Here is a 26,436-nt window from a genome sequence, read left to right as displayed (position 1 = left end):
TGCCTTTTAGTTTCCATATGATCTTCTTTTCTTTCTTTTTTTCTTTTTTTTTAAAGATTTTACTTATTTATTTGATAGAGAGAGAGCGAACACAAGCAGGCAGAGTGGAAGGCAGAGGGAGAGAGAGAGAAGCAGGCTCCCTGCCGAGCAAGAAGCCTGTTTTGGGACTAGATTCCAGGACCCTGGGATAATGACCTGAGCCAAAGGCAGTCGCTTAACTGACTGAGCCACCCAGGCATTCCTCCATATGATTTTCATAATAACATTTTCTCTTCTGTAGCTTATTGTTAAGAATGCAGTAATAATACATATAACATATGAAATATGTGTTAATGGGCTGTTTATGAATTGGTAAGGCTTCTGGCCATCAGAAGGCTATTAGTAGTTTAAGTCTGGGGCAGTCAAGAATTATATGCAGTTATTTGACTGCATAAGGGTCAGTGCCCCTAAGCCTTGCATTATTTAAGTATTGACTGTACTCCTTTTACTCACATATTATTTAGAGGTGTGTTGTTTGATCTCCAATTATTTTAGGTTTTTCCAGTTACCGTTCTGCTCTTGATGTCTAGTTTAATTCCATTGCAGTCTGAGAGGATACTTTGTATGATTCCTATTCTTTTAAATTTATCAAGATGTGCTTTATGGCCTAGAATGTAGTCTATTTGGGTGAATTTTTCATGTGTGCCCGAGAGGAATGTGTATTTTTCTGTTTTTGGAGAAATGTCAATTTGATCCAGTTGACTGAAGGTGTTGTTCAGTTCAGCTGTGTCCTTTCTGATTTTCTGCCTGCTGGATCTGCCCATTACCGATAGAGGGTATTGAAGTCTCCAACTGTAATCACGAATTCATCTTTTTCTCCTGGTAGTTATGTCTGTTAATGGAATACTGTAAGTACATGAAATCACTTGTACCTTTCAAAACTATGGTATGATGAACTTTAAGCGGAGATAATAATAGGGCAACCTAAGGCTAAGTGTGAATATATTTGAATGTCTTATACACTCATGTAAGTCAGATTCCTAAATACTCAGTGTTCATTTTTTTGTTAATGTGCTTTTCTCAAACATAAATACCATCACATTTACTTTACCTCATAGTCTTCTGTCAAAGTAGTTTGACATTTCAATTAATTTAATGGATACTTAAGACTGTTGTTGTTTTTAAAGTATTGCCAGTTTTTGAAGTAACTCTTGTATTTAGTTCCTCTAAGTGCCTTTAGCAGAAGATCTTATCCATTCCCTTGAACTGGAAGAATCCCACTACTGTAAAGTTGTCAGGTTTAGTGCACCATTTTGGATATTTAACCAGCCTCAACAGGATTAGAACAATCACTTTTGTAGGTACTTTTCAATTTAAAAAGTGCCTTCTCATCTTATTTAATTCCAACACCTGGCCAGAAAGTTATGATTGTATTTCTTTCATGCTAAAATGCTAATTTTTCATATTGTAATACCTCTGAAATGAGAATGTATTTTACACTAAATGACATGTTATAATTTAATTGGCGGGGTTTTTCTTTTCTAGTTGGTGCAAGAAGTAAAGCCTTATTTTACTAATCTGGGGGTTTAGATTCAACAAAACACTGTATTACTATTATTATTATAGTACCAATTTGCAGATGAAGACACTTAAGCTCAGAGAACTAAAAGACATGCCCAGGGGTGACTGGGTGGCTCAGTGGGTGAAAGCCTCTCTCTTTGGCTCAGATCATGATCCCAGGGTCCTGGGAGCCCCGCATAGGGCTCTCTGCTCAGCAGGGATAATGCTTCCTCCTCTCTCTCTGCCTGCCTCTCTGCCTACTTGTGATCTCTGCCTGTCAAATAAATAAAATCTTTTAAAAAAAAAAGTCACACAGAGTCACGCAGCTGGTACATGGGTAAGTTGGAAATGGCTTTTGATATCAAGGGCTCATTTTCTTCCAATGTGTCAATGGTTCTCGAGCTTTAATGTTATAAGAATTATCTGTGGAGATACATGGGCACCCATCCTCTAAAAATTTAGATTCATTATGTTTAGGGCACGACTTAGGAATATGCATTTCTTAGATACTTCAAGGTACACATTAAGTGTGTAACTCTAACTCTGACTTGCTGTTAGAAGCTCCAGTTGATACATTGCTATTAATAGTACTGCCCTTTAAGAGTTTATTACTGACGGGGATAAAGTCCTTAATATCACTAATAAGAAGTCTAGGAAGCCCCAGAACAAAGTTATGTGGGGCATAATCCCATCAAGTTGTTTTGGCAGACATGACTAATCTATCACAGAGACTGTCCACAAGTGGTTTCAATACTGAGCTTTGGCCTGCCAGTCACAGTCAAGCCTACTTGCTACTCCCTGCTGTGGGTCTTTTGAATGGTGCATGTGACTGTAGGGGGAAGAAACTCTCCATCATTTTTTTCTACAGCTGACTCCTCATAAATGTCACAGAGAGAGATGCATTTTTAAGTTTTTTACTTTTATTTATTTATTTATTTTTATTAATTAGAGAGACAGGGAGGGAGTGAGAGCGAGTACAGGCGGGGGGAGAAGCAGGCTTCCCATTGAGCAGAGAGTCCGATGTGGGACTCCATCCCAGGACCCCAGGATCATGGCCTGAGCCCAGGGCAGACGCTTAATGACTGAGCCACCCAGGCGCCCCCTGAGAGCTGCTCTTGCATTTTGCTTTGCTTTGCTATATACTGCGGTTTTCTGGTGAGCTGATTGCTGAAGGAGCTGATTGCTCCTTCCTCTTTGCTTCCTCTTTGATGGAGCTTTGGTTGATGTGTCTGACATATTGCTGCAGCCTGCCTGGTGAACAATAGCACAGCCTTGGTTGCCTCTGCCTGATTTTGTGTGTTCGGCTTTTACATTAATATCATGGAAGTCTTGAAATAAGATTTTAGTCTGGTGCATTAAATTTGAGTGTTTTCTCCTGGGTTTTCACCCATTGCAAATCTTATTCTACTTATTATTGATTAGCTTGGGAAGTGGCAATAGCCCCCTGTATAATTTTAGGTACTCCACAGAAGACACCTTTACTTTTCTCCTTAATTTATCACATTTATTGTTTCTTCCAGAAAATGATTTCACAACATAATTTCTAACTTACTTCTTACATGAAACTTTGTACATATAGGACAATTGTCTTCTCACATTATTAATATCTCATTACACTTATTTTCCAGACTCCATTTTTTTTTTTTGCGTTGACTTTTATTCAACTTGGTACTTTTATTGATTAAGGGATAATTTTGTACTTAGGATTTATTATTCACAGTAAATTTCAGGTGATAGAAATAAAACCAAATAGATATTGTTATTTTGGCTGCAAAACAAATCCAGATACTGAAGTGGTAACCTTAAAAAACTAAGCCTAATTTCTCTGTTATTTTTCAGAGTTACTCAGCACTGGCTCATTTGGAAAATATATTACCGTTGTCAGCCTTAGCTTCTTGGAGGTCTGGGGGTTGGGAGAGTCTTACATTAAAGGCTTTTAGAATCTTAAAATTTTCCTCTTGAGTCATCTGACCATAAGTACTACTACAGCATTCTTGAATTAATAGAAACGATTTGCCATAGAAATGATCTGAGTGTGTGGAAATAGTTTTAAAACTTGAATCTTCATTTAACTTCCAGATTTCTTTTCCATAGGCCATTTTGCAACCTGTGTTGGCAGCAGAAGATTTTACTATCTTTAAAGCAATGATGGTCCAGAAAAACATCGAAATGCAGCTGCAAGCCATTCGAATAATTCAAGAGAGAAATGGTAACATGTTGAATTTAGATATCTAAGTGCTAAATTTTTGTTTTTGTTTTGCAGTTTTGACTATTCTGATTCTACTATGGTCTTAAATGTAGCTGCTTTGTATAAATGTATTTCAAGTTTGCTGACTGAAGAGATTCAAGAATGTAAACTTTCCTGATCAGTTTGTGTTTGCCATCTCAAAGAAAGGAGACCAGAATTTGATTTAATGATGTTTTAGGTCTCAAAGTGCTTGATTTTTCTTCCTAGCCATTTTGTTTATGAAATTCAGTACTTTTGAATGGTCACAGTTTTAGTTACTGTGAAGAGAAGGTAACTAGTCTTTTTTGTCTGGCTTATGATAGTTAGGACCTTTGTAGGAGACAGTGGCTCTCTAGCGTTAATGAGCTTCTGGAGTTGTTGGAGGGCTGTTGAAACACATACGGTAGTTTCCCTCTTCTGATTCAGTAGGTCTGGGGTGGGACTGAATGCTTTGCATTTTTAACAAGCTCCCAGGTGATGCTGCTGGTTCTGGGACCAAACTGAGAACTGTTCTAGGACAATGGGCAGGTATGACTGCACTACTGTCAGGGAAAGGAAAACCGAACTCAAAGCCCTCCTAGCCCTCTTTAGTTATTCTCTTCCCTGACTCTCTTGTCTAATTTCAGTTTGTCCTTAGATTTTCCTGCTTTTGATCCTGTCTTGTGTATTTGAGTTACATTTGACATCTTGACTTGACACATGTGTGTTTCTAACCGTATTTCTTATTGTACTGTCTCCTTTTCAATCCAGATTCAATCCAGATTCTTACTACCTTTCAGATTTCTGGCTGTAGTAACCTGACCTTAATACCTGTGTGTTCCTTTGCTCAATAGACTGCACTGATATTCTTGACCATGCCTATATACTCTTTAATGGTTTGGCAGCAGGATCTGTTTTAAAATTGCTTCTTGAAGATGTGAGAGCTATAGTTCAGTTGTACTGTTTGCTTTTAAGGGTCTGGAACATGCAGCAAGAGGCTTCTATTGTTGTAGGGCAAGCAGGGCCCTTGTGGATTCTTCTCTCATTAGTATCATGAGAGTAGAGACTATCTCTTAGAGCCTAAGCACCACCATAACTGTCCTGTAAAATTCTAGAATGCTTTTCACAGCAGGTGTGAGAGCCGACGTCTGTGGGTAGGAGATAACATCACCCTAACCCTGAACAATGGATGACACTGTGCTGTTGCTTTGGTGTAAGTCAGTCTGGGAAACAGTCTGTCTTTCTACCATGGTTTGCTTTATTAAATCCTTTTCTCTGAATGTTCCTGAAATTATGCCCTATTCTGACCTATGGGTTAGAGGGTGCGAGTAATTATTTTATGTTATAGCTAAAATTGTTTTGGGGGGGATCAGTTTTGATAAAAGAGCTGGTGAACTTGATACTGGCACTCCATATGTTTTCAGTTTGGAATTTAACTGGAAACTCATTTAGATTTTAATATAAAGGGAAGAAGTATATACAGCTTATATCAGCTGGATATCACCTCAGGCTGCTGTGAGCAGAAAAAGCCTCAATGAAAATGTCCTAAGCAGTAAGAATCGATCCCCACAGAATAAGAAGTCCAGAGGAAGGGGAGAAGGAAGACAGTCCATGTCGGTTAAGTTAGTAACCCCGTGGTATTATTAAGAACGCTGACACTTTCCATCTTTACACTCTGTTCTTCTGAGGATCTCTCCTGATTGCCCTCTAGCTACATTGGATGAGACTCAATGATGTCTCATGAAGAAAGGGGATATATTTCTTCCTGTACATCTCTTTTTGATAGCAAGACAAAACTTGCATGGAAACCCCCAGAAACTTCCCCCTCAGGTCCTATTGGTCAGGTCACATGCTTTTCTTAAACCCTCTGGCATGGAAAATGAGACCATTATCATGAGTCACTCTCCTGTGGTGGAGTGGGGCTAAGTCTCCAAGTACTTGGCTGCCTGTTAATTAAACAAATCTGGGTTCTATTAGCAAGGGAGGATGAGGCAATGATGCAGAAGAGTGCTGGTATCAAACCACAGGGTGGGAATGTTGCTTACCTTTAAATAAAATCTAAGACTTTGTTTCTGCTATAGCATTTTTAATACTTGCATTTAAGAACGTTGCTTAAGTTAGATCAAGGAGTTAGTACCTTAGAGCAATGTTGAGTGTATTCAGAACTGCAGACCATTTGAAAATTGTCTTGGGAGTAAGAATAATTCAAAGGCTTTCAGGATTCTTTGTTGTATTTTATCAAAGAAATTTGGGGAAATGCAAATCAGAGCATTATTTTGATGGTTTTGAAGCACTGCATACTATTGCATCATTCTTTTCTTAGTTCTTTTAATTTTCCTCAGAAATACTACCAGAGCATACTAATTGTGTATCTTTTGACTGGAAAAAGTACAAAAATGCACTTGAGATTGATCAGTTTTTTTTAGTCAGTTCTTTGGCTGTGATGCCACACTGTATTTTGCAAGATGTTACCGTTGGGGGAAAACTGAATAAAAGGTGCATGCGTAACCTCTCTCTGTATTATTTCTTACAACCGCATGTGAATCTGCAAGTATCTTAAAATAAAAAGTTTAATTAAAAAAAGTATTTAAACATCAAGGGGATTAGAATAATAAAGCTACTTTAATTTGGAGCAGATTGAAAATCCCATAGTCATCTGTGGATAAAGAAATGGAAGGTAAAAATTAAGACACAAGCTGCTGATGTTGTGAGAATATACTAATAAATAAGATATGAATAGAACACTGATTACCAGTCTACCTGCTTCTTAGGAAGATGTAGGTAATAAAGTAAATTCAAATTTAAAATTACTTGCCATGAATTATAATTTGCATTGGGCTGAAGTTGGTACTGCCCTGGTTTATAGTTATTGGCCCAATATCTGGATAGAAGCTCCGGGGGCAGAGGTTGTTTTCTTCATCTTTATATTCCTCCTGAGTGCTCAGCCCCATGCTTTTTCCAATGTAGTAAGCAGGACCCTTTTCAGTAGCATTTGCTGTAGCATGAATGAAGCATATTAACATGCTGTTTAAATTAACAAAGTATTGTATATTTTGTTTTGTAAACTCTTTTCATCCTTAAGGGATACTTCTGAGAGCACACTTTCATTACTAGGAGCTTGATGATTTCAGTGGTCTATCCTCAGACTGTAGATGATTACAGGGGGTGATAGTTTATATTAACTAATTTTAATTGCTGTATTATGGTCACTTTTAATGGGTAATACAAATAATTACTAAGAGAATTTCTAGATAAAACTGTGGTGTTTGGGTGGGGCTGATTCTGTAAAACAAGAAAAAGTAAAAAATATAATAATTAGATAATAGCTTAGAACATTTTTAAGTGAACTGTTAATAAACTCATTTGTACTTTTTGATGAGTTAGAATAGTGAGCAATAAATGTTTTCAGTAGAGTTCATATTCTTTTGTGTGGTCTTTGATTTTCAACAGGTGTATTACCTGACTGCTTAACAGATGGTTCGGATATGGTCAGTGACCTTGAACAGGAAGAGATGAAAATCCTGAGGGAAGTTCTTAGGTATCATTCTTTAATTATTTTTTGAATGAATCATTACTAATATTGTGACATGATCTGTGTATGTTTTCTACCCTCATAATATTATGAACTCGTGAAAATAAATTCTCTACTGAAAAACCATAAAAATGATGTATCATTGTATTTGTTTATAACTATGTATAACATTTTTTAATGCACAGAAAAAATGGTTTTCAAGTGCCTCATACCATATCAGCCTAAATGGGAGGGGCTTCTTCCCGTCCCTTCATGGGAATGGGAAACCAGCCAGCAGACCCAGCCTGGTGACAAGACACTCGATGGCTTCTGGACCCTGGTGTTAGAGGTCGCTCATTCCAGGTGTCTAACAGCAGGAGGCTGGACATTCACATTCCACAGACGAAATAGCTGGCAGGGTGGCAGGTAACCTGCAAGGGAAAAGAAGGCAGTGGGAAGTGCCCATCCCAGATGATGTCTTGCTGGTCTCTTCTTTGCCCCACTTACATGATTCTCAGCCAAATGCCTGGCATAGAGTGTGTAGGCCACTAAAGGGGCGTTTTTTTTTTCCCCTTGGGCCTGTCATCTCTTGACCCCTCTGGCAGTTTTGGAAGGGATTAACAATTGCAGTACCTAATTTTTAAATCTCTTGGAGAATGTAGAGGCTTAGGGCAGAAGGATACTTATAGCCATTGTGTCACCTGCAAAATCGGGCCTTGTCCTTTGGGAGCCCTTCCTTTTTCTTCAATTCTAACCCCACACCTGACCGTCTTCTAGCATCCTGTAGTTCTACCCCTATCCACCTTGTCCTCAGCTCCAGAGCAGAAGGGAGGACAAGGCAGGATGGTGATTGGGAGGATGGGTCTAGTGGGGAACTATGGAAGGAGCTCCATGACTTAGTGCTTAATTCCAGGGGATTTAAGTAGTTGTGGGGAGGGAGGCAGGTGTGCTGGTAAACCCAGCCTCTTCCAGCCAGATCCTATTTTCCACCGCAGGGGCAGATGGGAGCCCGAGACAACACAGAATGCTTTGAGTTTATAGGTTTGAAGAGTTAAGGAAATTGTTAATAGGTTTAGAGGATTGGTAGTTTTGACTTGAGCTGGTTGCTTTTGTTGGTTGATTGGTGGTCTGAAAATTAATCAGCATTGTACTTTTAGACTTTATTTTCTAAAGGCTTTTGAAGGGAATGTGCTCTGTAAAGTAGTAAAACTTTGTTATGAACGAGAGTTGACTTGGCTATTTTCCTAAATCGGAGGCCCTCAGTGAGCAGTTTACAGCAACTGATAGGGCTTTGGCATAATGATATCAGGAGAGCTTTGTGATAGCTCTGGTGCCCCTGGAAAAACTAAAATGAGGGGAGAGATGGATCTTATCACTTTAAAGTGAGAGATCAGATTTGCCAATCATATTTGGGTTTACGATATCAAATCTGTAGGTCTTTGTTCAGCTAGGGGTCATTCACATTTCCAAAAGAAATGGGTGAACCTGTAGTTTTGTTACTATATTATGCTGTGTGTGCCTATCATGTATCTCTTTCTCAGTTGATTCTAAGTTGCTTTAAGAAAAGCCTGATTATTTCCATCTTGGTTTCCAAGATTCCTTGCACATGTTGTGAGCTTAGTTTAGCATGTTGCTTGTTGGTTCTTCGACCAAAAAAGAAAATTTACTTCTCTACCTTACTTTTGTATATTTCAGAAAATCGAAAGAGGAATATGACCAGGAAGAAGAAAGGAAGAGAAAAAAGCAGGTGCCCACAGCACATATTAGTATAACAACAGAAGTATTTCATTGCCGTTATCCTTTTTTAAGCAAACTCGCCCAACATAGGGCCCAAACTCATGACCCCCAGACCAAGAGTCACACATTGTACTGACCAAGCAGCCAGATGCCCCTCATCGCTCTCATCTCTTTGGTTTACACCTAGGTTTTGCTGCTTATGTGGAACTACACGGTTCCTCAGAGTATCATATTCTTTTAGCAGTTCTAGGCATTTGCGTGTGACTTTATAACCATATTCACTTTATAACCCACACAGCAACCTACCTTTTAAGTACCCAATAAACACTGAGATTAGCTACCAAAAACTGTAATATCATTCATGTTATTCATATCATTCATATTATTCCTTATAAAAATTCCCCTTAATTTTATGAATAAGAGACAATTGAGAATAATATTTTCCTTTTTCCCTCTCCTTGATTCCTTTACTGTTTTGAAACAGCAACTGCAGTTACCCTTGAGGGCCCCCTGCAGACTTTAACATGATCAGCCTCAAGTAGAATGAGTCAGTTATGATATTCCCTGGCATATTGTTCTCTATTAAGAACTATTTCCATAAAGTGCCTAATCTTTCCTAAGGACAAATTAAACATGTATCTGGCTGAGGTGAGGGAAGCTAGTAATTATTCCTTCCTCTCTTCCTATGTTTTCCCAAATTTCTCTGAAGGGAAAGGGAAACAATATGAACTGTCTCTTGGTCACTCGAAAGTCATTTTCCTTTTCTCCCTTCAGTCACTATGATACATCCTTGTATCATGCACTGTCTTTGAAAAGCCTCATTGTACTGCAAGGTGCCCCATGAAGAGCAGAAGGAATAGAGATGATTTAGCATTAAGAGGTGATTTATGTATCTTTAAGTAAATCTCCTTTTAGTAAATCGAGGTGCAATTGATAGGTGCTATATTTTTTAACATAAGAGTATAGAACAGGGATGACTAGGTGGCTCAGTTGGTTAAGCATCTGCCTTTGGCTCAAGTCATGATCCCAGAGTCCTGGGATCAAGTCCCATGTTGGGTGCCTTGCTTAGTGGGGAGCCTGCTTCACCCTCTGCCTGCTGCTCCCCTGCTTGTGCTCTCTCTCTCTCACAAATAAGTAAATAAATTTTTTTTTAAAATTTTTTATTTATTTGTGAGAGAGAGAGAGAATGAGAGGAGAGAGGTCAGTGGGAGAAGCAGACTTCCCGCCGACTGGGGAGCCCAATGCCGGACTTGATCCTGGGACTCCAGGATCATGATCTGAGCTGAAGGCAGTCACTCAACTAACTGAGCCACCCAGGTGCCCCCAAATAAAATCGTTTTAGAGTATAGAACAGATATCAGCTCAAAACTGCTGTCAGAAGACATTACTATTAACTCTCTGGTTTATAAGCAAACTATATTTGACTTCTTAAATAATACTATGTTTTAGGGGTTTTATATGTGGTTTTTTTAAAGACTTTTTTAAAAGACTTATTATTATAGAAATTTTCAAACACACAAGAGTAGAGCTGATAGTATGGTAAAGAATCATCCTGTGTCTTTTACCCAGCATATAGGGGCATATGACATGAGTTATCTAATAAGCTGCATGTGATTAGATTTTCCTCTGTTTTTAAGAAAAACAAATTATCAGCTTACTTAGTTTTTCCCAAGATTTAAATGATTTATTTGGTTTAAATACACTATCCCATTTTAGAAATGGAAATAAACCCATTTGTGGCTTCTTCAGGCATACCATGGTGTAGTGGTATATAGATTATTTTAAGTGGAAAAGGACCTTATAATTCAGTGGATTTCTTTCTCTTATTAGAGTATTTTTCCTCAAGGTCACATGAGTAGTAAGGGTGAAGCCTGGGTTTGAACCTAACTTCTTGTTAAGTCCAGAGTCCTCTAAATATACTACTTACTTATTCTTAGCAGTGCATGATTTGAAATGAGAATGTTTATCTACCTCAAAAAATAAAAGATACAAAATGCTGGAAAGTTCTTAAAAAACTTTGGAAAATCTCCTGTTCATTGTCTATTTAGTGGACAATATATTTTTTTAAAGTAACGTCTTTGGATCCCTTAAATAGTGAATTAGTCAAAATTAATCTAAAAAACTTTTTAAAATTGTATCATGTATTATGGATTCCTGAAGTTCTCAGAGGCTAAAACAGAAGAGCCTCCCGTGCATGCTAATGAAACTGCAAAAATGAAGAATTCCCAAGGGGATGGTGAACATGTTGCACACCCACCCTCAGGTAAGGTTGAACTTTCTTTTTTTTTTTTTTTAAGATTTTATTTATTTATTTGACAGACAGAGATCACAGTAGGCAGAGAGGCAGGCAGAGAGAGAGGAAGGGAAGCAGGCTCCCTGCTGAGCAGAGATCCCGATGCAGGGCTCGATCCCAGGACCCTGGGACCATGACCTAAGCCGAAGGCAGAGGCTTTAACCCACTGAGCCACCCAGGCGCCCCAAGGTTGAACTTTCTTTAACAAGGTGGATACATAAACATTATAAAGAGTGTATTACTTTCTCATACCTACTTAACCTTCAAAACCCCTGGGAGGGAGTGTTGGATGGCCACTGGTATTTAAAATTCTTTTTAAATTTAGCTATGGAGGGTGAAGGTAGGAAATACTCAGCTGACAGAGAGGGTGTAGTCCCCAGATTTCTAAGTGAAGCCTGGAACCCAGAGCAACAAGTGAAATCTCTTGAGGGAGTCACCAGCCTTTGTGCCATGGCCAAAGCCTCCAAGATATGTTCACATCGCATTTGTATTCTCTTCCATGACCACAGTTATATAGTGTTTGTGAGTTAGAAGCAGAACTTGGAAAGGTAAATTATTTTCCTAACGAATTAAAGCATAACTAGGAAACAAGAAGTAGCCAGTTTATCCAGATGTTTCATCAGGAAATACTGAAACTAAAATTGATGAGAATCCTTGTGGAAAATGTTAGTGGATGAATTTGTATAATATGTGGCAAATCCATTTTCAATTCTTTCTGATTTTCTTTATAAGAAAACAAGTAACTCTGAAACAGAACTTGAGTCATGATCATGAATTGAGTTCATGTTGTCATGCATTTCTCTGGTTTTAAATAAATGTCCTTTTCTCATTTAAAAAAAGCCACACCCATAAGATATGATCCTTATTTTTATGTTTATTGTTTTAGAAGAAATTCCAGGAAGCTGCGTGACGTGTCCAAAACCACTGAGCTTTTATTTATTTATTTTTAGGTTTTATTTATTTATTTGACAGAGAGATCACAGGTAGGCAGAGAGGCAGGCAGAGAGAGAGGGGGGAAGCAGGCTCCCCGCTGAGCCGAGAGCCCAATGTGGGGCTTGATTTGAGGACCCTGAGATCATGACCTGAGCCAAAGGCAGAGGCTTAACCCACTGAGCCACCTGGGCACCCCACCACTGAGCTTTTAAGTGGTAAAACTGTAACTTACTTTGGTCTTCTGCCTCCGAATCTTGTGTTCTTTTATGTTTTAGTTTTGAAGAGATTTTGTAATTGAGATAAGATGAGCTTGATGTTTACCCATTGATTTTAAGGAACTGTACTGACTTGATAAAACAATGGGGCATATGAAACAGAAGCAGGTTTATGAAATCACCTTGCTTCTTCGTAGCAAATTTAGCCATTTCTCTTTTTTCATGATCAGATTCTAGGTAGAATAACTTCATTTGAATTATATTTATGAAAGCATCTCCTTTTTTTGTCTGAGCTCTTTTTTAATTTGCTGGCTCAAACTTAACTTTCTATTTTGTACAGACCTAAATACACACTTTTCAGTCTTGTGTCTGACATAATCTGAATACATTTGCTTTGTCTAGTTCCTTATCGGACTATTAAGTCAACCACATATAACTCAGGTATGCACATAGGTGGTACAGAACATATAGCAGATAATCTAGAGTAATGCCTTCAGTTTTCAAAACTATTCTATATTTAAAAAATGAGTATATCTGATATTCCAGGAAATCATTTCATGCACAGTGGTAGAAGTCCATTTTGAAGATCTAATTTAGGAAGAATCAAAAAGGAGTCTGATTTCCTTTTTAATTCCTTTTTTTTTCATGTGTTTCCTTGGTTCCTGCTGGAAATGGATAGCATCTGTTCTCAGACTGGTGCAAAGAGTTGCCAGAGATAAGATGATCTTTCTTTAAGCTTTCTGGTTGTCTGATTGTCTATTCCTAGAAATCAGTGAAGCTTAAGTATTTTGGTTTCAAGTAGTTTCCTCTCTAGATGTGAGTGAGAATATACAGGTTGTTCATAGCTAATAAATTCCAGGTAAGAACTATCCAGAACAGGTTCATGAATTGAACATAAATGCTTATGTGGCTGGGATTCCCCCTCCTCAGAAATAAATGGAATTGTCCCTTCTTCTGCTGTGTGCTTCTGTATCTGGGGGCTAAGCCTACCTCTATGTAAAGTCACCATCAGTAAGAATGGCATGTTTAACTCTTGCTGGTAGAGACCAACTTGCTTGAGTGTGTCTTTTTTTTTTTTTTTAGATTTTATTTATTTATTTGATAGGCAGAGATCACAAGTAGGCAGAGAGGCAGGCAGAGAGAGAAGAGAGGAGGAAGCAGGCTCCCTGCTGAGTAGAGAGCCCGATGTGGAGCTTGATCCCAGGACCCTGGGATCATGACCTGAGCCGGAGGCAGAGGCTTTAACTCACTGAGCCACCCAGGTGCCCCGCTTGAGTGTGTCTTTATTTCTAAGTTCTATAGCTCCCTGTCTACGCTGGTTGGAGGTTAGCTACAGCCTCATCTCTTCTACGGAGACTTTTACTGTCCAAGAGCCTGAAGACCGTTTCTTCTTCCAGCCTCCCTGGCGCTGCCATCAGTGCATTCACTCCATGCTGAAGCAGTGGTCCTCTGGCAAAGTTTTTGCTCATGCAGTTTTATTTCCGGTTTCACTTTGCTATCAAGATTTTTAAACTTTTCGAGGCATTTGTATTACGTTCACCCATCCTCGTTTTAGTTCTTGCTATCATTTTTATCTGATGCTTTTCTTGTTTCACTTGCTTTCATAGTTCAGGTACTTAACCTGAAAATGTTTTATCTTAAAAGAAATCGCCTTGTCTTATACTAAAAAATGGCTCAGAAAAGCAATTATCATGTTAATCTTGTCTTTTAGCACAGTCACCAAATAACTGGAGAATAGTCAGTGCTCTGTTATGTCTGCTTCTAAGTTCTACTTAACTTCAAAACCTTTGCATTTTCTTACAGCGTTAGTAGATTTATTAAGGTTGTCTTTACTATGTATTACAAACAAAAATTAATGATATTCTTGGCACTTACTTGTCCAGTCCAAAAAATTGTAGCTTTAACTTCATTGTTCTGAAAATATACAGGGTCATTTACAGTTTCTTCTGTAAGCAGAAGTTTGGCACCAGTTACATTGCCAGTGAGGGATTTTAATGTCCTGTTTCTTTAGCTTATGTGGCAGTATTGTAATACAGTATAGTGTAGTTCTAATCTTTAGATAAGAATTATACTTCTTGTAGCTGTTGTGACAAACAGCAGGAGCTTTGGAATTTGTTGAAATGTCTTTATTCATGAGTAACAGTAGTTCAAGCTCCTTGAGGACAGAGACTATGTTTATTGTTCTCACCCAGTGCTTGAAACAATATAGACATTGATTGAATCAGTGTGTGTTGATTTAAAGTGAGGGGGTGGGGAGTGAGAAAAAAAACACACTAGGCATTTTGGTGAATGAATACTTGACATTGCTTATAATATACTAATTGGTATCTATCTAATTACTGCCAGAAGTTAAAGTGCATTTCGCTAATCAGTCAGTACAACCTTCGGCAAGAAAGCTGGAAATGCTGCCCGAAACTTCCTCCTTCCCACAAAAAGGCCTGAAGATCCCTGGCTTAGAACATGCAAGCATTGAAGGACCAATAGCAGTAAGTAAAACACATTACTTTGTAAGAACTATGAACAGAATGACAAAGTACTAGGAACAATGTAAACAGCCATACACTGGGCTTTTATTATCTTGAACTCAAATTTTGAGTTGAATCAGCCAGTGGTTATCTGTGCTGCTGCTTATGTGGACTTGAATTTAAATAGTTCCTTTTCTTTTTTGACCCAGAATTTATCAACACTTGGAACAGAAGAGCTCCGACAGCGAGAGCGCTACCTCAAGCAGAAGAGAGATAAATTGATGTCCATGAGAAAGGATATGAGGACTAAGCAGATACAAAATTCCGAGCAGAAAGGAAAACCTGCTGGGGAGGTAGAGGTATGGCTGGCTTTAGTGTGTCAAACTTTGCAGATTTAGAGGTGGAATTGTCAAAATCAGAATGTGTGCAAGACAGCCTTGACAATGAATGTTGCTTGTAGATGCAGTCATAATAGCACCTGTTCAGTTTTTTCCGGCAGTGAGGTGGCTATGATACGAGGATTTTGTGATCGAAATGATAGAGGTTTCATTATACATTTTTTTCTTTACTTACCCTGCTCTGAGTGCTTAAGGGTCAGCAGTGTATTTTACCTAAGCCTCTGAAGTATTTTATCCACAAAGCAGCAACAGTACCCTCGCCACCATCTCCAAGAGGCTTTCTTCCCTAAGAAGAGATTTTTGCTGAGAAGAGATATAGGGAACCCAGTGCACATGTGGCTTTTACATTTTTATTTACTGAAAATGCTCTTTGAGGCAGTATGTTGGGAATTTTAGACAAATGAACCCATCTTATACTATAGCCAATTTTTTTTCTGTTTTTTTTTTTGTTTGTTTTGTTTTGTTTTTTAAGGAAATGACAGAGAAACCAGAAATGACAGCAGAGGAGAAGCAAACATTACTAAAGAGGAGATTGCTTGCAGAGAAACTTAAAGAAGAAGTTATTAATAAGTAATTTTAAAAACAACTTAGCAAAACAGAAGTTCAAATTTTCTTAAAAATAAATTATTTAATCCTTAAACTAAGCCTGTTAGTTTCAAATACTTGTGTTTGTAAATGCAAATGTAAGCTCGTTCTTTAAATACTTAAACTTTTGAGGTAAAGGGTGGTGGGGAAGGCAGCTACTTGGGCTGAGAGGGTATAGAGAACTGATAGTGCATTTATTCATTCCAGCTTGGTTTTTGTTTGTGCTAAGCACCCTGCAGGTGTGGGGGATAGTCATCAACTAGACCACAGGGGTGATCCGCCTTCACGGGGCTAGAAGGTGGCCTGCAGAGCCAAGTGTACAAAGGGAAAAGTGCAGTATTCTAAGCAGGGCTGGCCCAGCCTCCTTGAGAGAGCCATGCTTTAGCTGATTGGAAGGCTAGTTACAGGGAGAAATGGGAAGGAACAACTCAGGTCCTGTTGCAGGAAAGGAGGAAGCAGCTAGGAGGAGCAGGCAGTATGACGAGTATACACAGAATGAGGGCAGAAGGCTAGCCTATGAAGTTGGAGATAGGTGGGGGACTGATTTGCAGGGCCTTGTAGGGAATGTAAGGATTTTAAAATTTTTTATGGCAGGAGGAAGTCACTGAAAAGTTTTAAAGCAGAAAAGTTACATCATAATGTTCACTTAAAAAAAATGTGTAGGTGCTGTATGGAGAGTGGTTGAGTTCGAATCATTGTAGGTATACCAAGCATAAGGAAATCCAATCAGAAGATCAGTTATCCTGGGCAGGAGCAAACAGCACTTGGAAAATGGATGCGAAGGATGTTAAAAATACTCGCTCTTTATAGAAAAGCTACCATTAAAAAAAGATAATGGGAACCATTGAATACTGAGGGAAATGCAGCCATGGGTATAGATCTTTTTTATGTGAAGGGGTTTTTTATGTGAAGGTTTTCTATGTGAAGACCTATGTGAGGTTTTATGTGAGGTTTTCTATGTGAAGACATATGTGAAGGGGTTTTTATGTGAAGGTTTTTTATGTGAAGGTTTTCTGTGGTTGGTTGCTTACAGAGAACCGGAATAGGGGGAGAGACCCTTCTTTCAGAAAACTCCCTGTATTGTCTTCCAGCAAGCACCCTCTTTTCTAGTTATGGGTTGTTCCTGAGGTTTAATTAATTGTGTCTTATCTCCTTAAATCTACAGTTACAAACTTTTAGGAAGGGATACCAAAATTTGTTTAGACCCAGTCTTCAACCTGCAGAGAAAAACCAGCATTACTTTACATTTGTCACATTTCATCACTTAAGATAGATGGACAAGAAGAAAAACTAGTGATTAAAACACAGAAATCTGTTTCATGTAACTTTTTATTAAAAATAGTTTTTATAGTGGATACATGTTTACAGATATAATTTTAAGAAAACCTCAGGCATACAAATGTGGGCTCTGGCTTGGTTCACTGAGTGAAGATAGATATATAAAAATCCTGATCTGCCTGAGGGTAGTCATTAAGACGGCAGCTAACATGTGGAAATTGAATAGTTATTCTTTCAAGGGATATTGTAAGCCCTGTTTTCATATCATTGTGGGTGAGCATATGTACCATGAAAACTGTTATCCTCTAAGTCAACAAAAGATTCACATTTCTGTGATAAGGTTCCTAAGATGATGATGATCTAAAGGTTTGACTCGTAATTCTTCAGAAAGGAAAATTAAAGAAACTCTTCATAAGATATAAAGATAATACTTCCTACTGGAACTTTAAAATTACCTAACCAGGAAGAGTCAAGAGTAAATAGGGAAATGCTTTAGGCCTGGGCTTCTTAGATGACAAGAGGAAATGTATTAAGAGCTAAAAGTAAAAGGGGCTTCACAGATTTTGCTTGAAAAAAACCATATTCAGATGGTAACTGTACTGATCTCAGTTTAAATTATCCTGAATCACTTGCCTTATAAAGTGGAAAGTCTTTTTCATTATGTGTACTTTTAATCAAAGAGTTGAGACTAGTCCCACACTGTGATGTTTTGGTAGTGGGACTTCATTTGCGCAAGGCACACCTTCTGTAAGTAAAATCAGTAATTCTTAAAGTGCAGTCAATCTTTGTTTGTTTAGAATTATTTCATTCAGATTGGTGTAGGACTTAGTGGTTTATAATAAATATCTATGGATAACTTATTGGCTTTTAAAAGATACTATAAAATGGACAAATCTCAAAATGGAGTTAACTTATATTTACAACAAACCAAACAAAAGCAACAATCATAGAATTACAGGGTCACATTTTAATTCCTGAATTTTACAGTTCAGCATTAATATCACCACATGTATACAAATGGTGTAAAACAAGTACAGTGGTATTTTTAATACAAAATAAACATCTGTTTTATGGAAAAACTATACTTCATATCTACACAGACAGCCCATCTTTTCCAAACAATAGCCAAAATTAAAATAAACTACAAAATCTCCAAAACAGGGGAAACTGCTTCAGTTTAAGCTATTCCAGGAAAAATGGACCCATAACACATTACAAGGGTGATCTGAAGATTGTAGCTGGAATTCCTGTTTTTAGGTTGTTGTTGTTGTTGTTGTTGTTGTTGTTTTCCAATATATGAAATTTAGTTTGGGGGATGTTTTTCTTACTTCAGCATGATCTCAGATCACAGATGAGCAAACTAACATTAAAATATTTACAGTTAACTTGCTGTTCTAAAAATAAAACCTCTTAACTGTTCACCTCAACTTATCTTAAATTCATTTACGTACATGGAATGTGCTTTTACTCTTTAAAAAAAGCAGCTTTCATATTACACCCCTGTTTGTTTATGGAAAAACTTCATGTGCTGCATACTGACTTTGATACTGAAGTAACTTCTTGGATCAAAATGGCCTCTAGATATTAAATGCCACTTAATTCAGCACTGATTTTTGTATATGAGTCTTTATAAATTATACTTTAAACCTTGCCTGCAGCTCTGGAGAGAGACAACTTTATGAACAAAGCAGAAAGTGACTTCAAAGTATCTTGCACAAAAGACTGTATGTACTACCAGGAGACATTTGGAAACGTTCTGTTAATCCACTCCCAAGTTTCTAGAGAAGATCATTTTGAAATACTACTGTACTGATTCTTGGCATCAGTTATCTCTAAAAGTGCTGTCAAGTTATATTAATAAGACTGTCCATTTTGAATCCAGCTTGTTTGTTTTCATCAAAATACACACTGAAAATTCCTGGTGTAGAAAACTCAACATGTACTATAACACAGAGTATACTTCCCTTCAAATACCTGTAAGGCTGAATTTGTTAAATCTTCAAAAAATGGTCCCAACAGCATAACTTCATTTTTATGATAGTTGAATTTGGTTTTAATAAAAATTTTTTTTTAAAAAGAGGCAACTGATTAAAAGAACAACATGGCCAGCACCATTATACAAGTAATGTTATTGGGTTTGTAACTAAAGTTTTATAATCATTTCTAGATCAGATACCCCCCTGGAGCAACCCTGCATTTAATATAATTTTATCAACCTTGTTCCCTCCCCCAAGCCATCCCCAAACCTGAAAGTTTCCTCAGGAAGAAGCTATCTCCCAGGTTCTGGTTACTAACCTTTTTTTTTTGTTTTGTTTTGTTTTTTTTTGACAGCCTGAAAGGCAAACCCCTTAATTACTAGCAAGCAATCAAGTTCCTGGGAAGCCTGGTTTTTTACAGAACTAAACTCTCCTAGCTGATATACTGAGTATCTTTAGCTACTCCTTGTATATTTGTTAAGTTCAAGTGAGAAAGCTTTCTGATTCAGATTTTCAGCTGATTGAACAGTTGCAGCATTTTAGTAAGACCACGCATTGAGGGCCCCCATTAAATACTTTATGAGCCAAGACGAGGTCTTTTCCTGGGAGATGTTTCTTCTTCTTCATCTTCTTCTTCATCATCTGGGTAATCCACTAAACCAACCAAACTTCCCTATTGAAGAAAAAAAAGAATTTTTTAACATATGTAACTTAAGGAAAAAAAAAACCCAACTTATTAGTATAATCACTTTTAAAGACATCACAAATAACTTTTCTAAACTATCTAATACATATCTCAGATTTATTTATTTGAATTTGATAAAGGAACTGCTTGAAAATTATGAACACTTGGTACCACTGGTAGCACTCTAAGTTACCCTCAACTTTTCTATTTAGCTCCTGGATTTTTAACGATACCTCATAATTCAATTCAATTTAGCAAAATTTCACTGTGGAAAATGTATCTCCAAACAGCAAGACTCACAAATCATGAGCTGGAAGGGTCATGGGAATGAACTGGGTCATTTCTCCATGTTTAAACTAGAGAGTGTAGTCAGTCAATGGCAGGAAGCCTCCTTTTTTTTTTTTTTTTTTAAAGATTTTATTTATTTATTTGACAGAGAGATCACAAGCAGGCAGAGAGGCAGGCAGAGAGAGAGGAGGAAGCAGGCTCCCTGCTGAGCAGAGAGCCCGATGCGGGGCTCGATCCCAGGACTCCGAGATCATGACCTGAGCCGAAGGCAGTGGCTTAACCCACTGAGCCACCCAGGCGCCCCAGAAGCCTCCTTTTGTCTCTATACTTCACATGTGTATTATTTCATTACTAAGTACATATCATTGTTTTCATTATGCTTTTGATAATAATAAACAAATGAAATTGTTCCTAAAACTAACAACTAAAAAATTTAGGGCTACCTCTAACCAAAAGGAAAGTAAAGATGAAGTAATTCAGGTGTTTGGCCTTCTATGAGTCATGAAACCCTTTAAAAATCCTATTAAAGTTCTGGACACTACCCAGGAAATTAAATGTCCTCAGGTTTGCACTCATTTTGAATCCACCCCATGAAGTTTATACATAGGTCCCACAGGTTAAGAGCATTACTGTAAACACTGGATTTAGTGCAAACCCTTCTGACCTCAAGGGGATAAACAAAACTGAAATAACTCATATTTCAAAGCTAAACAGCTTCATATATAAAGAACCCAGACATTTGGCAGTAACACTTTGCCAATATATAACTGAACCACTGTAATATCAACAAAGGCCACTAAGCAGCTTGAAACTGTAATCAGAAACCCTGGGAATTAAAAATCAAACTTCTTTATACCATATAAACTTATCTAAGAATCCTGCTTTCTCAGCTTAGTAACACACAAGTCTTAAGTTTGATAAGCAAAAGACAGTATGGCTAAACTGGTAAAAAAGTATTGATTGTATTGTAGTCTGCCTGACAATTTAGTATCTCTATGCCTCATTTTCCTTATCTGTAAAATTACTATAATAGTATTTAGGGGCGCCTGGGTGGCCAGTGGGTTAAAGCCTCTGCCTTCGGCTCAGGTCATGATCCCAGGGTCCCGCATTGGGCTCTCTGCTCAGCAGGGAGTCTGCTTCTCCCTCTCCCTCTGCCTGCCTCTCTGCCTACTTGTGATCTCTGTCCAAAAAAAAAAAATAAATAAATAAAATAGTATTTAGACCTCAGTGAACTATTTTGAAAATAAAATGAAAATAAAACATAAAAAATACAGTGCTTGGTATGTAGTGTTCAATAATTGCTTTTATCTGCTATTACTAATATCATTCTTGTTCATTCGGTTTCTAAGCCAAACAAGTTAGATGGGAGGAGACAAAAGATGTAATTACCTTCAAAAAGGCACCAGTCTGATATTCACAAAGATGACAAGTTATCAAGGAAAGTTTTAATCATGCTTAGGATTACAGATTATATATCATAATGTACAAACATTTTAGCTTCCACTGGGTAACATTTAAAATGACTTTTTCCTTAAGATTAGTAAATATGCTATCCAAAACACTCAGCCACACAATTTAATATCAATTTTATCTTATTTATATATATATGCCATAAACAAACTCCTATACATTAAAACAATCATTTTTATTGAAAATAAAAATATAAAATGTTAAATATTAGAGGTTAAAAGGCCTGTGATCCATAGATGCACACTGTAAAGAATCTGACAGATTCCAGACTTAATATACAAACATAAACATACTGTTTTAAAATAAATATCAGGGGCGCCTGGGTGGCTCAGTGGGTTAATCCTCTGCCTTCAGCTCAGGTCATGATCCCAGGGTCCTGGGATCGAGCCCCGCATCGGGCTCTCTGCTCAGCGGGAAGCCTGCTTCCTCCTCTCTCTCTGCCTGCCTACTTGTGATCTCTCTGTCAAATAAATAAATAAAATCTTAAAAAAAAAAAAAATAAAAAAATAAAATAAATATCAGATTGCAATTAGACCCCTTATGCCAATTACCCTTTAAGAAAAGTTTCCAATATGAAGGAAGGGATGAAAACAAATGATAATGATTAATACCTATGAAGACACAATGACTTTTTTCTGAACCAAACCAATGACCTAACAAATTATAAGTTAGGAAACTATTAATATAATTAATCATATTAAAAAAATCCGAGGACAGAGAATTCAACAATTATCCTCTACTCAAAAAATAAAGGACAGATCTTCCATAAATATGATTAATAAAATTTTAAAAAATCATCAGCAAAAGTGATGGTTTTTATCTTATTTTGATAGCTTTAGTTTCTTTTTTTAAAGATTTCTGTTTATTTGACAGAGTGGGAGAGCACAAGCAGGCAGAGCAGCAGAGGGACAGGGAGAAGCAGGCCACCCACTGAGCAGGAAGCCTGATGCAGGGCTTGATCCTAAGGACTCTGGGATCGTGACCTGAGCCGAAGGCAGTAGCTCAACCAACTGAGCCACCCAGGTGCCCCTATAGCTTTGATTTCTTGACTCACCTAACTGCACTGGCTACAACCCCAGAACAATCGTTAGATAACAGCAATCACAATGGTATCCTATCTTGTCCCCAACTTTGGGGGGGAACATTTCTAATATGTCCGTAAGTATTTAGCTAGCTTTTGGTACTGGCCATATATACTGTGTTAAGGAACTACCCACATATTTCCATTTTACTAAGTAAATTTAGTAACTAATCAAAACTGTAAATACATATTCTATTTAGAAATATGTATGTATATGAAATATTTTGTGTAGAAAGTTACAATTGTTTTAACTGCAAAAAGCTGGAAACAACTTTAAAATGCATCAAGAGGGTTAGTTATAAATTAAAGTATATCATACTGTGGAATTCTATGGAGGAAGTTCTTTATGTTCTAATATGGAAAGCTCACCCAGGTTAAGTTTGTTAAGTGAAAAAGCAAGATCCAGAGTTGTCTTCTATTAATCTGTGGCAAAAGAAGTGTTTGTTTTAGCACCTACTAATGGTTTCTGATTATGACTTTGTAAGTATTTTTCTTTTTTTTTTGGATAAGTATTCTTGTTCAAGGAAAATGTGTGTATTTTACAGCTCTGTAAGTTAAAAAAAAAAAAAAAAATCCTTGTAATTTCATTACTAGCTAATGTCTCACCAGCCTTGAAAACTACCAAGGATGCAAATTTTAATAGCATATTAGAGCTTTAGAATGCCTTGCCAAGGAAAATAGACAAGTTCACACCTGATCCATTTAATTTTAAGAATCAATCAACTGTGGCAATCAACAGATAGTGAATTTCAAACTTTTATCATAATCTAGAGTGACGAGCTATTTATTTTCCAAGAGCAATCACTGTTTTCTCCTTGACCCCTCCAAAATGTGGTAAAAATGTATTCAGTAATCTGCTGTTAGTGTCAAAAAGGGTGAAAAATGTGTTAGTGCTTATACTTGATATTGCTAAGTCGTAAGTAAAAAATTATCTGGAAGGATAATGCATTAAGAACTCTAAGAAATGGGCGCCTGGGTGGCTCAGTGGGTTAAGCCGCTGCCTTCGGCTCAGGTCATGATCTCAGGGTCCTGGGATCGAGTCCCGCATCGGGCTCTCTGCTCAGCAGGGAGCCTGCTTCCCAATCTCTCTCTCTGCCTGCCTCTCTGTCTACTTGTGATCTCTGTCTGTCAAATAAACAAATAAAATCTTAAAAAAAAAAAAAAAAAGAACTCTAAGAAATAACCCAGAAAACAGAACAAAAAGAGGAAAAAAAAGAGTAATAGGAGAGAAAAATTATGAAAATTTTAAGATCAATACAGAGGGCCCAATCTCGAAACAGTAAATTACAGTGAAATAATATGTTTCCAAACTGAAGGACATGATTGTTTAGCTACTTCCAAGAAGAAAATAAAAACTCACACACAAAGGATCAGAAATAAGAATGTCTTTGGATTTCTTGGCAGCAATAACTTCTAAGTTTTAAAAGATAATGATTTCCTATTTGGTTCTACATTCAGTTAAAACTGGCCATCAAGCAGGACGGAATCAACACATTTTCATAGATGCAGGGGCTCAAATTTTACCTCTCCTGGGATTCTTTTCTCAGAAAACAATTATTAGAGGATGTGCTCCATCAAAATGGGACAGTAAATCAAGAAAGAGTACAAAGACATAAGACCTAGAAACAATACAAGAAAAAGAGAGGCAGAAGAAGTGTCAGGATAATGGCCTTGGCGGCTTGAAGACAAGAGCTGTGCAGCAAGTCTAGGGAGCAAAGGATCTAGGTCGGAACCAGACTGGAGATATCAAAGAGAACACAGAAACTAACCTGAAAGGTACTGAAAGAATTAACAATAGGCACCACTACTGCAACAAATGAAAAAATGGTGCCAATTTTTACTCTAGAAAGAGAAAAGTTATCCAGAAACATGCAGTATAGAAAAAAGACCAGGAAAAAAGTCGTGTATAAAGAATATTTATGGGGACGCCTGGGTGGCTCAGTTGGTTGGACGACTGCTTTCAGCTCAGGTCATGATCTCGGAGTCCCGGGATCGAGTCCCACATCAGGCTCCCAGCTCCACGGGGAGTCTGCTTCTCCCTCTGACCTTCTCCTCGCTCATGCTCTCTCTCACTGCCTCTCTTTCAAATAAATAAATAAAATCTTAAAAAAAAAAAAAAAGAATATTTATGTTGTCATTATAGCTGTAAAATTATCAAATGCTATTTAAGGCAAAAATTGTGACGCAGGGAGAAAAACGCTAAGGACTGATTAAGGAGTGTTCACATGTTCAATTCCTATCTATCATAATAAGAATTTAATGAATTAGGTCTAAACTTGATGAAACAATATCTAATATTAACATTACATTTAGAAATAGAAGAAACAGGTACAAGAAGAAGAGTTCTAAGCTATCTCTGACTTTTCTCAACATTTTAATATTATTTTGACTTTTGAAAGTAAGCGCATCTATTGCTTTGATTTGAGAAAGAAAAGCTAGTATATACTGATAAAGTGCAAAAAGTGTTCTAAGCTCTTTACGTCTATTAAATAATTTAACATTTACAAGCCTATAAAGTAGATGCTATTTTACCCTTGTTTAAAATAAAAAATAAGGTCCTGAGAGATATAATAACTTACTCAAGGTCAAATAGCCTAGAAAGAGGCAGAGCCAAGATACGAACCTGAACAATTTAACTTCACAGCAGATGTTGTTAATATAGTGACACAAATATTACACCAGATTTTTTTTATCAAGAAGTGAAAATTTTAAAATTTCTAGTTAGAAAGAGCTTACGACAGTGAATGAAGACTACATTTTTGTGAAAGAAGAAACTCAAATTGTATTTTGTGTTCAAACTGAGAAGCATCCCTTCACATTAGGTTTTTTACTCCTATGGCACTGCCGCTTCTACCGTTATGTTAACAGTTGTCTCAAATTTATGCCTTTTTATTTTAAGCCACTTCTTTTTGGGGAAAAGGATGGTTACACAGAATAACAGTATAAGTAAAAGAAGAAAATTTTATATAAAATTTAAACTTGTTTAAAGGTGCCTGGGTGGCTCAGTCGGTTAAGCATCGTCTGCTTTCAGCTCAGGTCATGATCTCAGGGTCCTGGGACAGCCCTGCGCTGGGCTGCTCAGCTGGGAGCCTCTCCCTCTTCCTCTGCCCATCCCCCCACCTGCTTGTGCTCTCTCTCCCAAACAGATAAATAAAATCTTAAAAAAAACAAAATTAACTTGTTTATATAAAAAAATAACGAATGGAAAATACATTTGCTATGCAAATGACAAAAAGGCTAATATCCTTATAACTAAAGATTCACTCATATTAAGAAAAACATAACCCAATTTTAAAAAGGCAAGACCATGAAAAGACAACTTGCAGAAGAGCAAATTCAAAAGGCTAATCGTCAACCTCAACTAACAAAGGACACACAACTGGGAATGAGAGCTATACGTTCTCCACTACCTAATGGACAAGGATTAAAAATAACTACAGTAACACTGGCAAAGCTGCAGTGAGTCAAGCACACTCACAATGGTTATGGTAACATAAACTGGTAGAAACTTCCTGGGGGTATTTGACAATATGTATGAAAATATTCTTCTACTCACTGATTCAAGAAAATAACTTAAAATGCAACACCACCAACAGTCCTATCAATGAAACATCAGAATCAACTCCAGTGCTCCAAAATATAACTGGGTAGGTTTCTTACAAATATTATGATACAGCTAAATAAAATGAAATTCTGTAGTCATCAACAGTGTTTTAGTAACACAGAAAATTTTTTTTAAGAAATAAAAGTAGTATACAAAAAACTGTGTTCACAGA

General features: G+C 37.3%; 2 protein-coding genes across 6 annotated transcripts in view; one reads left to right on the top strand and one right to left on the bottom strand.

Annotated features, from left to right (window-relative positions):
* Positions 1-15,937, top strand: part of CFAP36 (cilia and flagella associated protein 36) — a 29,175-nt gene extending 13,238 nt beyond the window's left edge. The window contains exons 4-10 of the mRNA XM_032877740.1: positions 3,634-3,748; positions 7,196-7,283; positions 8,952-9,003; positions 11,154-11,256; positions 14,781-14,920; positions 15,109-15,258; positions 15,770-15,937. Coding sequence (XP_032733631.1) covers positions 3,634-3,748; positions 7,196-7,283; positions 8,952-9,003; positions 11,154-11,256; positions 14,781-14,920; positions 15,109-15,258; positions 15,770-15,871 — 750 coding nt within the window. The 3' untranslated portion in view covers positions 15,872-15,937. The remainder of the gene's footprint in view (positions 1-3,633; positions 3,749-7,195; positions 7,284-8,951; positions 9,004-11,153; positions 11,257-14,780; positions 14,921-15,108; positions 15,259-15,769) is intronic.
* A 2,512-nt stretch (positions 15,938-18,449) lies between these two features.
* The window catches only part of PPP4R3B (protein phosphatase 4 regulatory subunit 3B), a 69,105-nt gene continuing 61,118 nt past the window's right edge, over positions 18,450-26,436 (bottom strand). For all 5 annotated transcript variants that reach the window (XM_032877734.1, XM_032877735.1, XM_032877733.1 and 2 more), the window contains one exon: positions 18,450-19,809. In XM_032877734.1, coding sequence (XP_032733625.1) covers positions 19,714-19,809 — 96 coding nt within the window. In that variant the 3' untranslated portion in view covers positions 18,450-19,713. The remainder of the gene's footprint in view (positions 19,810-26,436) is intronic.

This window comes from Lontra canadensis, unplaced genomic scaffold (genome assembly GCF_010015895.1).
Source record: "Lontra canadensis isolate GAN:19392208 unplaced genomic scaffold, GSC_riverotter_1.0 scaffold61, whole genome shotgun sequence".
Lineage (NCBI taxonomy): Eukaryota > Metazoa > Chordata > Mammalia > Carnivora > Mustelidae > Lontra > Lontra canadensis.
This window is presented reverse-complemented; position numbering and strand designations above follow the sequence as displayed.